This window comes from Rhipicephalus microplus, chromosome X (genome assembly GCF_043290135.1).
Source record: "Rhipicephalus microplus isolate Deutch F79 chromosome X, USDA_Rmic, whole genome shotgun sequence".
Taxonomy (NCBI): domain Eukaryota; kingdom Metazoa; phylum Arthropoda; class Arachnida; order Ixodida; family Ixodidae; genus Rhipicephalus; species Rhipicephalus microplus.
The window spans coordinates 345,209,629-345,222,526 of NC_134710.1; the positions used below are offsets into that span (position 1 = coordinate 345,209,629).

At 48.4% G+C, this 12,898-nt stretch overlaps 1 protein-coding gene across 10 annotated transcripts in view; it reads right to left on the bottom strand.

Moving 5' to 3' along the window:
* LOC142776324 (uncharacterized) overlaps positions 1-2,202 on the bottom strand; it is a 46,115-nt gene extending 43,913 nt beyond the window's left edge. For 3 of the 10 annotated variants that reach the window (XR_012887454.1, XR_012887455.1, XM_075879814.1), the window contains exon 1: positions 355-488. Coding sequence is in view for 7 of the 10 variants with exons in the window: in XM_075879814.1 (XP_075735929.1) it covers positions 355-448 (94 nt within the window). In the remaining 3 variants the exon portion in view is untranslated. Of the gene's footprint in view, positions 1-2; positions 297-354; positions 506-1,920 lie in introns of those variants that run through there. The other 7 variants (XM_075879822.1, XM_075879815.1, XM_075879818.1 and 4 more) reach the window with 7 other exon arrangements.
* Positions 2,203-12,898: the final 10,696 nt, after the last annotated feature.

The following is a 12,898-nucleotide window of genomic DNA, read 5'->3' on the forward strand; positions in this document are numbered from 1 at the left end:
ACCCGTGGCTGCACAATGCGCCCCGCACCTTGCCAAGTCTGCCAAAACGTTTGGGACTGTCGAGCCATACAGATGAAACCGGGTAAACACAACGAAGACTCCTGCTACGCTGGGGCCGGCTTAACAGAGGGGCCGAAAACACACCCGCCAGGGAAAAGCCCCACACACCCTAACCTTCTTCAACCCCGCGCACCAGCAACCCGTCACCCGGTTTCGATGAGTCGGGCCAAACTAAAGTGACCCAACACGTAAAAATTCCGGCTGAAACCACGCGAATGGCGCAGGCACAGAACACCTACTCACACCTTCCTCCGTGTTAAACAGAACCAACGTAACGTTGAACAGAACACCTACCTACTATGCAGGCACGAAACACGGCTTGTCTTGGCTCATCTCGACTTCCATCAAACCGTTGGGCGCTCGAGTGTGCGTGCTTGTGTGCGCGCATTGAGAAAACTCGCGTGAAACCGTGACGCCCGGCCAGTGCAGGAACAGACACACTATTTATTTATTACTTATTTTTATTCCTGTGGCGCGTGAAACGCCTGCCCTGTGTCAAAAAGAAATAGAAACAATGGCTTAGTTCAGTACGCCGCCGCTACTTATTACCAGGTCTTGCTTATGTTATTTTGATAACATTGTAATACAGTCTAAACGTAGTTTAAAACGTTGGGTAGAGGTGTTCTCTGGACATTTCCTTCCTCCACGAGTTCAGCGGTGCAGGCACAATGCAACACCAGGAACGAGTGACGAGTTGTCGTCATTGTGAAAGCCGTTTTGTCTGCTTAAAACCCTAAACAAACATTGACCGCGTTGGTAAACCACAAATGTGTACAGCTAATGAGGCGCTAACAAGGAGGTTACTGGCGCAAACATCTTGGGAAAACGCAGCGTTATTAGACGCGGATACGACCAGCGCAGAAGGACGAAGACCTGCACTGGAACGGCGCACACGCCTAAATGCTGCGAACGCATGCGCGCGGTTGCACCTAGCCGGCACAGCCATAAAGTAGTATCACAGAACACCTACCAGAACACCTACCAGGACACCTACCTTTATATATATATAAAGCTGTTTGTTACTGTATGGCGCTACTGGCACAGTCAGCGTAGGAGGTGCAGGAAAATTGTGAACCAGTGGTGCACCTTTTGAAACGAATGTCTTGAAGGTCGTCATTGCTGCATCGCTGAAACGAATGTGGCAAGGTGCAGCTCCTTGTGAACTGGTTCATGTGGTGAAGGCGAATCGAACGGAGCGAAAAACTGAGCATGTAGCGCACGCAAAAAAAAAAAAAAACTTATACCGTTACTGTCCCTGGTAAGGAGTCAAGTGTATTTGAATAACAAGCGGAATGCATATCCCAGGAAGACGTGGCTCGTAGCGCCCCAGCAATGGCTGAACGGAGAACAAAGCGCGAGCAATGAGAGCGAAGCAAATACCTACCACCCCACCAGAACGATGCGGCGAAGCGTACTTCCTTTACGCAGTTCGTGCAACCACCGATGTAACATCGGATGCCGTGAGAGAAAAGCTCGGGCAGTAAATTTATAAGAGGAAATATTTCAAGCCGAGGTTCCGATTGCCGGCGTGTGCCCCCTGGCACGAGCAAGAAAAAGAAAAGGCTCGCTCGTGAGTGACATTAACGCGCGCTCGTGCATTTGCGCTGCATCCCATGACGAAAAAAAAAACAAAAAAACAGATTACCCGAATAGACACATCGCCTTCAGCAATAGTGTGCGGGTATCGATCGATCTGTTAAAGATTGTCGCAAGCTGCCAAGTCAGCCTTCGACATACGCCGAGTGTTTCTCACGGTCAACGGCCACTGTGTTTGGCAGCATGCGGTACGAAAGAAAGCCCGGATTCTGGCAATCGCCGTAGTCTAATGCCTCGTTTACTAATGCCCCGAACGATGCTTACCTCGGGCTTCAGAGGCCGTTGGTGGCTGCGAAGAAGACTGGCGGTGAGCAGAAGCGACGCGAAGCCCCCGACTAGCGTCTGATGACATGGCCGGTCTGCTGGTGGAATGGCGCGAGCTCCGCGTGAGGGCAAGCTGGCTTCTTCGTCTTCCTCCGTGCACACGCGTTGCCCCCACGCACAGGCATGCAACTTCGCGGCACGGTGAGTCACGAATTGTTAATTATTGTTAACCGCTTAGCGCGTAGTTGGTTGTGCTTTCTTGTCTGTTTGTTTGAGCACACACTCTGGGCGATTGGCTAAGATTTCGTAATTTAGAATTTAGTTGCTAATTTGAACAATGTTAAATGAGAAATAATTAAGTAAATAAAAAGTGAATACTTGGTAATATATCGAATAAATTTTGTTTTTTTATTGATATTTATTTATTTAAATACCCTAAAGGCCTCGAGAGGCATTACATAGGGGGGGGATACTGTTAAAAACAAGGTATACATCAATTCATATAAAAGGAACACACACAGCGATCAGACATAACTAGGTAAAAGGTACATTTTACGACAAGGATGTAACGCATGGCTCATTTCACATCTCCAGTACATTTCAATTCCAGGAATCTGCATGGCACTAGTTCTTCATCGTTTCACTAATACACGAGATATAACAACAGGGTAAGATATAGCAGCAGTAGACATATTACATATCAAGAAATGTACGCAGCACTGATTGGAATGCTGACGGATCATTTATCATCGCAATCTCGCTGGGAAGCTCGTTCCACTCGGTTACAGATAACACAAAAGGGGAATTTTGGTACTTTTTGGTCCTTGCAAATATGGACGACACTTTACGAGCATGGTCAGTGCGATTGGACACATAATGGGCAGGGAAAATATGAGCACATGAAAAAGGTGTAATACCATGATACAGAGAGTGAAAAAAGGTCAAGCGGAAGAATTTACGACGAGTGTTAAGTTCTGGAAGATTAAGAATCTGTTTTAATGCTGAGACACTTTGGTATGGCGAGTACGAGTGCAAAATGAAGCGGGCAGCCTTGTTTTGAATGGATTCAATACAGTCGGACAGTATAGCTGTGTGAGGGTTCCAAATAATTGAAGCATAATCGAGGGTTGCACGGATGAGGGAAGTGTAAGCGCGAAGTCTAGTTTCGTGGTTTGCGAGATGTAAACGGCGCTTAAGGAAGCCAAGTTTCTTTAGTGCCTTGTTTGTTACGTGTTCAATATGCATGGCCCAGTTTAAATCAGGAGTAAATATCACGCCAAGATACTTGAAAGAAAAGGTTCGTTTAATATCCAAACTGCATAACATGTATCGATTTAATGGAGTATTTGGATTCGAAAAAAATGACATGACCTTTGTTTTATCTGTATTAATTTCCATTTTCCACGTGTGGCACCATTTAGCCAGGGTATTTAGATCGCTTTGCAAAATAGCTACGTCATCAGTGCATGTGATCTGTCTATAAATTATACAGTCATCGGCAAACAGTCGAATTGTTGAAGTTATATTGTTCGCAATGTCATTAATATATATCAGGAATAACAAAGGCCCTAAAACTGATCCCTGAGGTACTCCTGACTTAACGACACAGGAACTGGAGAGATTATTATTTATATTTACTTTTTGAGAGCGACCAGATAGAAATTCCTGAATCCAGCGGGTAGTTTTTATGTCTAACTTTAGGCAGTTTATTTTTTGGAGGAGCCGTATGTGGGGAACACGGTCGAAGGCTTTAGAAAAGTCGATAAATACAGCATCTGTGTAAACCAATTTGTGCAAAGAGTCATGTAAATCCGTAGATAATTCAAATAACTGTGTCTGGCAAGACCGCTTGTACCTGAACCCATGTTGATTTTCGAATAACACTTTATTAGTATTAAGATGTCTCATTATGTGGGAGTATATTATATGTTCGAGGAGTTTACAACAAACTGATGTGAGTGAAATCGGGCGGTAGTTTTTTGGACTTGAGGGATCACCAGATTTATAAATGGGTATATGGTATACAAGTAGATGTTGGTGCACAGACAAGGTGCTGGTTACACTTTACTATGTACACCTTAAAGGAAAAATAAAGAGCAGTACATGGAAATAAAACACATGAGCACAGCCAGTAAAAACACATTCTCATGTAAATATCAAACAACACCATCACAATGTATAAGGAAATGCTTGAAAGTAAATGAAAAAAGTCTCCGATAATGTCTCTAGTTGTCATTAAATTCAACCGCCACATACTACCAGTCATCACGTCTGGTCCTTATAGATTAAAATGCACTCGTGTACATAGCAGTCGACGCGCCACGCACTTCAGCCCAGACATACTATGGATGTCATTTTTACATTGTAACAAACATTTATTGACTGTTTAATACCACACACATGGCGGATATGTGGGTACACCAAAAATCACACCATTTACGAAGGCGCGTGCGCCCCCACGCTCAGGGTCGGCAGGATCATTATGTCCATTCACGTCAACATTAACGCCAGACGCCACACCCCCCCACACTTACACAAAAATTTCTCCTAAAGGTCTAATCGATTTTGAGGTCTGCGAGAGCGCTGTGGTCAGTTTTTGACTGAGTGCTCCTGTGGTAGCCCTTTTGCTGGAGCTGAGGCATTTGGCACCGGTTCTTCTCACTGCCATTCGGAGAAGAATTCCTCTGGTGGGTCTTCATTTGATTTCGCCTTGGAACTTGTTGGGTCTGCTGTGTGCCTCCGGGGTATCTGATCCAGATGTCATGTAAGAATCTCTCTTGCAGTTTTCACTGCCAAGAGGCAATTTCCTTGCACTTCAACCACGTCTCCCGGTAGCCACGGTTCACCAGTACCAAAGTTTTTACAGAAGACTAGGTCACCTTTCTGGTAGCCACTTGTCTTTTCTGGCAGTGGCACTTCTGTGACCCTTATGGTCAGATCTAGCTTGGTTTTTGGTGCGAACGAAAGCATTAGTTTTTCTGGTGATCACGTCCTTTGCCCCGAAGGTGTTCTGCAATGAATGTGCAACCACCTGGTGGTAAGGCTTCCCCAGATCATCATTTCAGACCTTCTTTCATGGAACGTATAGCTATTTCGGCCAAACCATTTGATTTGTGAGGTGCCATACGAATGCGCCATATGCCATTTTGTCGTACAAAATCTTGGCATTCGACTCTGGTGAATGACGTTCCATTGTCCGTCACTAGGCATACAGGCAGGCCAAATTGCGCGAGCACATTTGTTCTACGGTCGCGGCTGCCGTAGCTGATGAGTTGGCATGGCTTCCACCCACCCAGAAGGGCTGTCCACAATCACCAGGATCATCTTGCCTTCCACTAGGCCTGCATAGTCAACATGGATACAAGTCCATGGCTGCATTGTGGCTGGCTAGCTCAAAGGTTCCTTAGATACAGGCATTGCTGCTGCTTGTTGACAAACACTGCATTCATGCAAGAGTTGTTCCACCTCCGACCCTATGACAGGCCACCACACGAGTGTCGTTGCCAGAGCTTTTGTCGAGTTGATTCCGAGATGTGTGTCATGTAGTTCTAGCAGGAACGCCCTCTTTGCTTGCTGAGGAATCACCGCGGCAGATCAATCCATTGTCCACTGTGAGTTCCTGTCGTAGCCGCCAGAAAGGTTGCAACTTTAACCTTCCTCGGCCATCCTTGTTCAATCTAGTGGCGAACTTCCATTAACACAGGGTCTTTTTTGGTTAGCCCCTAAAGTTGCTGAAGTGACAGTGGGTTGCTGTCCAAAAGACTTGTTGACAGTACTTGTTCACTCTGACAGTTTGTGTGTTCAGCTTCTTCTTCAGGAAGCCTACTGAAGGCATCGGCATTTCCATTCTGCTGTCCCGGTTTATACCTAATGGTGTACTGATACGCTCCCAGGATAATACCCAATCTCTGGATTCTGGCTTCTGCTACTGCAGGTACTGCTTTGGCTTCTTTAAATAACCCCACCAATGGCTCATGATCTGTTTTCAGAACAAACGAGTGACCTATTAAGAAGTCGCTTAACTTCGTGATTGCAAAAACAAGTGCCAAGGCTTCCCGTTCAAGTTGAGAGTAATTTCTTTCTGTGTTCATGAGTGTTCTTGAGCAAAACGCAATGGGCCGTTCCACCCCATCAATGACGTGTGGAAATACGACTCCCACTCCTTCGGGTGATGCGTCACATTACAAGATGACTTGCTTGTTTGGGTGAAAGTTGACCAGTAGGTTTAAACTTTGCATTGCTTGCTTGATCACCCTGAATGCAGCAATTCCTTCTTGGCCCCATTTCCATTTTGAGTCTTTCCTCAAAAGCTTATGGATTGGAGAAAGCATAGCGGACATATTTGGTAAAAAACTCTCATAGTAAGGCATAAGGCCCAAAAATGAACGAAGTTCTTGAACGCTGCTTGGTTCAAGTGCCTTCATGATGGCCTCCATTTTCTTTTCATGGGGATGCTGACGTTCTCTGTGTATTCGGTGCCCCATGTAGTTCACTCCTTCTTCACCAAAAATGCATTTCTCCCCCCTGAGCTTGTTTGAAAACTCGTCTAATGATTCTGTCAATCGTTTCTTTCTCGGCCACTTGCCGGAACTTTATTCGGACAAGTGTAAATTTTGCCACAACAGGGCGGACTTGAGCCACATTTTATGGACATGCCCGCAGGCCCCCATGAGAGGCGAATTTCCAGACGGTAGTGGATGGGATGCCGCGCTCCTCAGCTCTGACTCTCAATTACAAGCCCGCTTAATACGGCAGGCCGAAGACGCCGCCAGGGCCCATGGGATCATGGCCATCGTCTAGGTTTTTCCTCCCTTCTCCTCTCGCACCTGAAAGGGGAAGAGGACCTTTCTGCTAATTAAAGAAAGTTTGTTCGCCATCATCATCCCCCCTGAGCTTAATACCATTGTCACGGAGGGCTGACAACACCTTCCGTAAGGTGGTGCCAAACTCATGCTGGCGTTCAGCCCCCAAAATTTCATCCAGGAACACTTGACTGCCTGGAATGTCCCTGAGCACTGCCTCCATTTTCCTCTGGAAAATTGCAGGCGCGGACGCTATTCCATAAGGCAAATGGTTCTACGAAAACAGTTCCTTGTGAGTATTTAGCACTGCTGCTTTCTTCGACTCTTCATCTAACGGCACATGGCAGTACGCTTCGTGTAAGTCAAGTTTCATGAACCAACCAATCTTTCAAATTGGCTAACATTTCCTCCACCTTAGGCAGTGTGTACTGGTCTACTTTGCATAATGTGTTCAAAGGGACCTTGAAGCCACAACACAACCTCAAACTGCCATACCCTTCGAGCACTGGTACCACTGGGGTGGCCCATTTACTGTGGGTGACCGGTGATAGGATACCTTCACACAGTCGGTCCACCTCCCTATCCAGTTTGTTACGTATGGCATAAGGTCGAGAGCGTGCTTTGAAGAATTTGGGGTTTACCTCTTTCTTCAAGTTGATGTGCGCTGGTGGCCACTTCATCAACCCCGTACCAGATTGGAACGAGTCGCTGAATTCCTTCTTCAGCAGCGGAACTGTCCACCTGTACAGAGGTGACACTGTTCGGTCGAAGAATGTTCAAGTTCTTGATGATGTCGCGACCACAGAGGGATGTGGCCGGAACACATAGTCCCATACAGCTCCCCTTCCATTTCACTGGTTGGGTTTTTCACCACCAGCTTCAAAACTCCCAGTAGAGGCAGTTTCCCAGTGTAACAATACAGAGTTTTGTCTGTTGGCTCCAACTTCGGCCAAAAATGTTCCTTACGCTTATAGGTCTCTTCTGCAATCACGCCCGCAGGAGATCCGGTGTCCACTTGCATTTGGAGCTCTACTCCATCCCAGTATAGTGTGGTAGTGTATGCCGTGCTACGCACCTCATTCGGGCTCTGAACAATGGACAGATAGAAGGTTTTGGGTTCTTCTTCCATGTTCGACTGAAACTTCCATGTTCGACTGAAACTTTCTTTGATGGCGGGGAGTCTTGTTCCCGAAGCACTGGCTTGCTAAATGTCCACGTCAATTGCACTTAAAAGTCGTGTTCTTGTGTGGGCATTCTGGCGGTGAATGACTTTTCTCACCACAACGTATCCACGAGAGTTTCTTGCCCGGTGGCCGGCTGGCTTTCTGATTACCGTAACGCTTCTCCTGCTCCAAAATGTTCACGCTGGTTACCACCCTAGCAGCTGGCGTGTCGCTTGATCCCGGCAGGCAACTTGCACTCCAGATGGCCAACTCCACGGCCAAGGCAGTGTCTTGCACGTGTTAGAAGGTAAAACTATGAGGTTCAGCAAGCAGTAGCCGCTGTACCCCCTTCTCACAGAGTCCGATGACGAAACGGTCACGAAGATTCCTTTCCAGGTCCTCTCCAAACCCACAATGATTGGCAATATTTCGCAGTTCTGCTAGGTAGTCGGCCACATTTTCTCCGCTGTTTTGCACCCGGGTCTGGAATCTGAAAGTTTCTTAAATCTCCGATGGCTCGGGACTCAGGTGTCATCAAGACACAAACAACAGTATCGTACGTATCATCCTTTGGCTTGCTTGGTGCGAACAAGCTCCGCAGATGAGCATAGGTCTCAAAGTTCAGGATGAAGATTAGGATCGACCTTTTTTTTCGAATCTGAAGTCAGGTCATTAAATTCGAAGAATGCCTCTAGCCTTTCGACATAGTTGATCCAAGATTTCGAAGTTGCCTCTTACGGCAACGGCGCCGTGATCAATGGTTATGCCTCAGCAGCTTGAGCCATTGTGTCCAATCACCCTCTCCATGCTCAGTCCCCATCTTGTTTCGAGCTGCAGGTTGCTCCCAGCATTGCTCGTTGCGTTGGCGAAATTCTTGGAGTCTATGCCATTCTCATCACCAGTTTTGTTACGTTGTAAGAAACATTTATTGACTGTTTAAAACGGCATGCGTGGTGGATACGCGGGTAGACCAAAAATCACCAGTGTGATGACGTTTATTGAACCAGAGAAGTCGCAACGACGTCGCAACGAAAAATGGCCGTACGACAAGTCTGGCAAAGGCGGCCCAGGTTCTCGTGCAATCAGAGCAGGGGGTTTTTCGTTCTCTTTGGAAGGCGCATATGCGTTAGTGCGTATGCTCCACTACAATACCCCCGGGGTGAAGAGTAGCCATTCTGGCGACTCAGGGAGTAGGCACTTGAGACGGTCGACGTGTACGGTCTCGCGTCCTCGACGGCGCAAATCTGGCGATTGTGTTAGGGGCTCGATGATGTAATTCACCGGCGAGGTTGCGTCAATGACACGGTATGGACCATGGTACCGGGCCAGACGTTTAAAAGAAAAGCCAGGAACGTGCGGAAGCACCCAAAGCCACACAAGGGAGCCAGTACGAAACGTAGGCGCTATGTGATGAACGTCGTCATGTCGGGTTTTTTGTAGACCTTGAGCCTCACTTGTCATAGACAGAGCCAACTAACAGCAGTCTTCAGCGGCGTATCTAGCGACTTGCTAAATCGGGGAGCACTCCGATGCATCAGGGCGGTACGGGAGTACGGTGTCGAGTGGGTGGGATGGTTCGCGGCCGTACAACAGAAAGAACGGGGGAAAACCGGTATTCGCTTGCGTCGCGGTGTTGTAAGCGAAGGTAACAAAAGGTAATACAGCGTCCCAGTTAGTGTGGTTGGAGGAGGTGTACATCCTCAGCATGTCGCCAAGTGTGCGGTTGAACCGTTCAGTGAGACCATTCGTCTGTGGATGGTATGCGGTAGATTTCCGGTGGATGATGTTGCATTCAGCTAGAATAGCTTGGATGACCTCCGACAGGAACACTCGACCCCTATCACTGAGTAATTCCCGTGGAGCCCTGTGGCGGAGAATGAAGCTGCGCTGAATTAATAGTGCAACTTCGTGGGCGGTCACTGTCGGTAGAGCTGCAGTCTCAGCGTAGCGTGTCAGATGATTGACGCCGACAATAATCCACCGGTTTCCAGAGCGAATATATGGGAGGGGACCATAGAGATCGATACCCACGCGGTCGAATGGGCGAGCAGGGCATGGGAGCGGCTGTAACATGCCAGTAAGGTGCCGCGGAGGTGTCTTGTTCAGTTGGCAAGTGGTGCAAGACTGAACGTATTTCTGCACAAAGCGATACATTCCTCGCCAGTAATATTGTTGGCGCAGCCTTTCGTAGGTTTTCAGGACACCTGCGTGAGCACTTTGGGGGTCTTCATGGAAATTCATGCATATGTCAGAGCGCATATGAGTTGGGACAGCAAGGAGCCACTTCCGACCACCAGGCATGTAGTTGCGGCGGTACAGAATGCTGTCTCGCACGGAAAAGTGGGCTGCTTGTCGGCGTAGCGCTCTCGTGGAAGGTACAGCAGACGGATCGGTAAGGTAGTCGAATAACAATGCAAGGTATGGATCTTTACGCTGCTCCGAAAGCATTTCAGTGGTGTCTATTGCTGACAAGGTGGTAAAAAGGGGTGTCAGAGAAGCCACATCTGGGGTTAATGGCGATCGCGAAAGTGCATCTGCATCCGCATGCTTGCGACCGGAACGATATACTACACGGATGTCGTATTCTTGCAATCGAAGTGCCCAACGTACCAGGCGTCCGCACGGGTCTTTCAATATGAACAGCCAACATAGAGCGTGGTGGTCTGTGACCACGTTGAAAGGACGGCCGTAAAGGTACGGGCGAAACTTCGTCAAGGCCCAGATTATGGCCAAACACTCCTTCTCTGTCACAGAGTAATTCAATTCAGCCTTCTTGAGAGCGCGACTTGCATAGGCGACTACGTATTCGGCTTGGGTGCCTTTCCGTTGTGCCAAAACTGCACCGAGACCGATGCCACTTGCATCGGTATGAATTTCTGTGGCAGCAGCGGGGTCGTAGTGACGATGAGGTCAGCAGGCGGCGCAGCTGGCGAAATGCGTCGTCACATACAGGTGACCATGCAGATATACCTTTGCTGTTGGAAAGCAGACTCGTGAGAGGTGCGATGATGGACGCGAAGTTGCGCACGAAGCGACAAAAGTAGGAGCAGAGACCGACGAAACTTCTTAGGGCCTTCAGTGATGTGGGCAACGGGAAGTCAGCGACAGCTCGAAGCTTATCGGGATCCGGAAGAACACCGTCTCTTGTGATGAAATGTCCCAAGATGGTTAGTTTTCGTGCTGCGAAGTGGCACTTCTTGGAGTTAAGTTGTAGGCCTGCAGAAGTTAGACACGTCAGAATCTCGTGGAGGCGAACAAGATGTGTCGGGAAATCAGATGAAAAGACTACGATGTCGTCCAGGTAACACAAGCAAGTTTTCCACTTATGGGCACGCAAGATGGTATCGATCATGCGCTCAAATGTGGCAGGTGCGTTGCAGAGCCCAAATGGCATGACTTTGAACTCATATAGGCCATCCAGCGTTACAAAGGCTGTTTTAGGGCGATCACACTCAGCCATTGGCACCTGCCAATACCCAGAACGCAGATCCAAGGATGTAAAGTACTTGGCGCCTTGTAAACAGTCAAGAGCATCGTCTATTCGTGATAGCGGGTAGACATCTTTCTTCATAATCTTGTTTAAGCGGCGGTAGTCCACGCAAAATTGAACGGTGCCATCTTTTTTCTTTGCCAGAACCACAGGTGATGACCAAGCGCTTTGAGAAGGCTGTATTACTCCACGTTTAAGCATGTCATCTACTTGCTCCGTAATGCCGCGGCGCTCTTCGGCGGAAACGCGGTAAGGACGCTGTCGCAGAGGTGAATGTGAGCCGGTGTCAATAGTATGAGTGATAGTCGTGGTGTGGCCCAAAGCAGGTTCTTGAAAGTCGAAAGAAGAGCGAAACTTGTTAAGGAGAGCAACAAGTTGGCGGCGATGCGAGAGGGGAAGGTCTGCGTCAATAGCATTATCGAAGGCTGACGAACTTGATGGCTTAGACGCATGAGTGATTGCGGCAATGTGACATGACGTTTCGTCGGGAAGAATAATGTCATCGATATGGTCGACAGGTTGCACATATCCCAACGTTTCACCACGAAGTAAGCCAATGGGGTAGTTGCAGTGGTTGGTAACCAGCATTACCGTTAAACCAGACGCAATTGTAAGAACGGCATATGGGAGAACGATGCCCTTGCGTTCAGTGAAAACCGGAGATGGCGTAAACAACACCGTGGCGTCAGGTTGCGCCACACATGAAAGGCTTATAGGGACCGAAGCTTCCGGAGGCAAGGTGATGTCGTCGTCTGCGATGACTTTGCAGAGCCGAGGAGACCGGTCGGGTGGTGGAAATTCACATGTTGGCACAAGGGACACTTCGGCACGGGAACAATCGATGATAGCTTCATGACGTGATAAGAAATCCCAACCGAGGATAAGGTCATGAGAGCAAGATGGCAGAACAAAAACTGTACGACGTACAAAACGTCTTGGATGACGACGCGCGCCGTACACACAGCCGAGGGATGAATGCTTTGTGCGCTAGCCGTGGACAGCACCATGCCACAGAGAGATGTGGTCACTTTCTTAGTTTCCGACAAAATTTTGCGTTCATCACAGAAACGGCGGCCCCAGTATCAATTAACGCTAATGTGGCGACTCCCTCAACATCGACATCAACAACATTTTGCGGCGAAAACGGAGGCCTTGGGAATTGCGCACAAGTTGCAGTTCTTGCTTCCGGAACTGCACTGATTAGTTTCCTTCCTCAGGAGGTGGTCGACGACGCATAGGCGATGGCGATCGGCGACGAGGGGATGGGAAACGAGCAGTCGATGGGCGGTGATCCGAGTCTGAGTACCTCTGTTCATATGCAGACGTGGTGGCCTGCTGCGGCGCGTAGGTAGGAGTTCCGAAGTATGCGTTTGCAGGTGTGGGGCCACGGTGGCAGAAGCGTGCAATGTGGCCACCGATGCCACAGGCGAAGCAGATAGGACGATTGTCTTGGGTGCGCCACTCATTAGATGGACGGAAAAAGCGAGGTGGGGGTTTGTAAACTGGAGGCGAGGCCGGAGGAG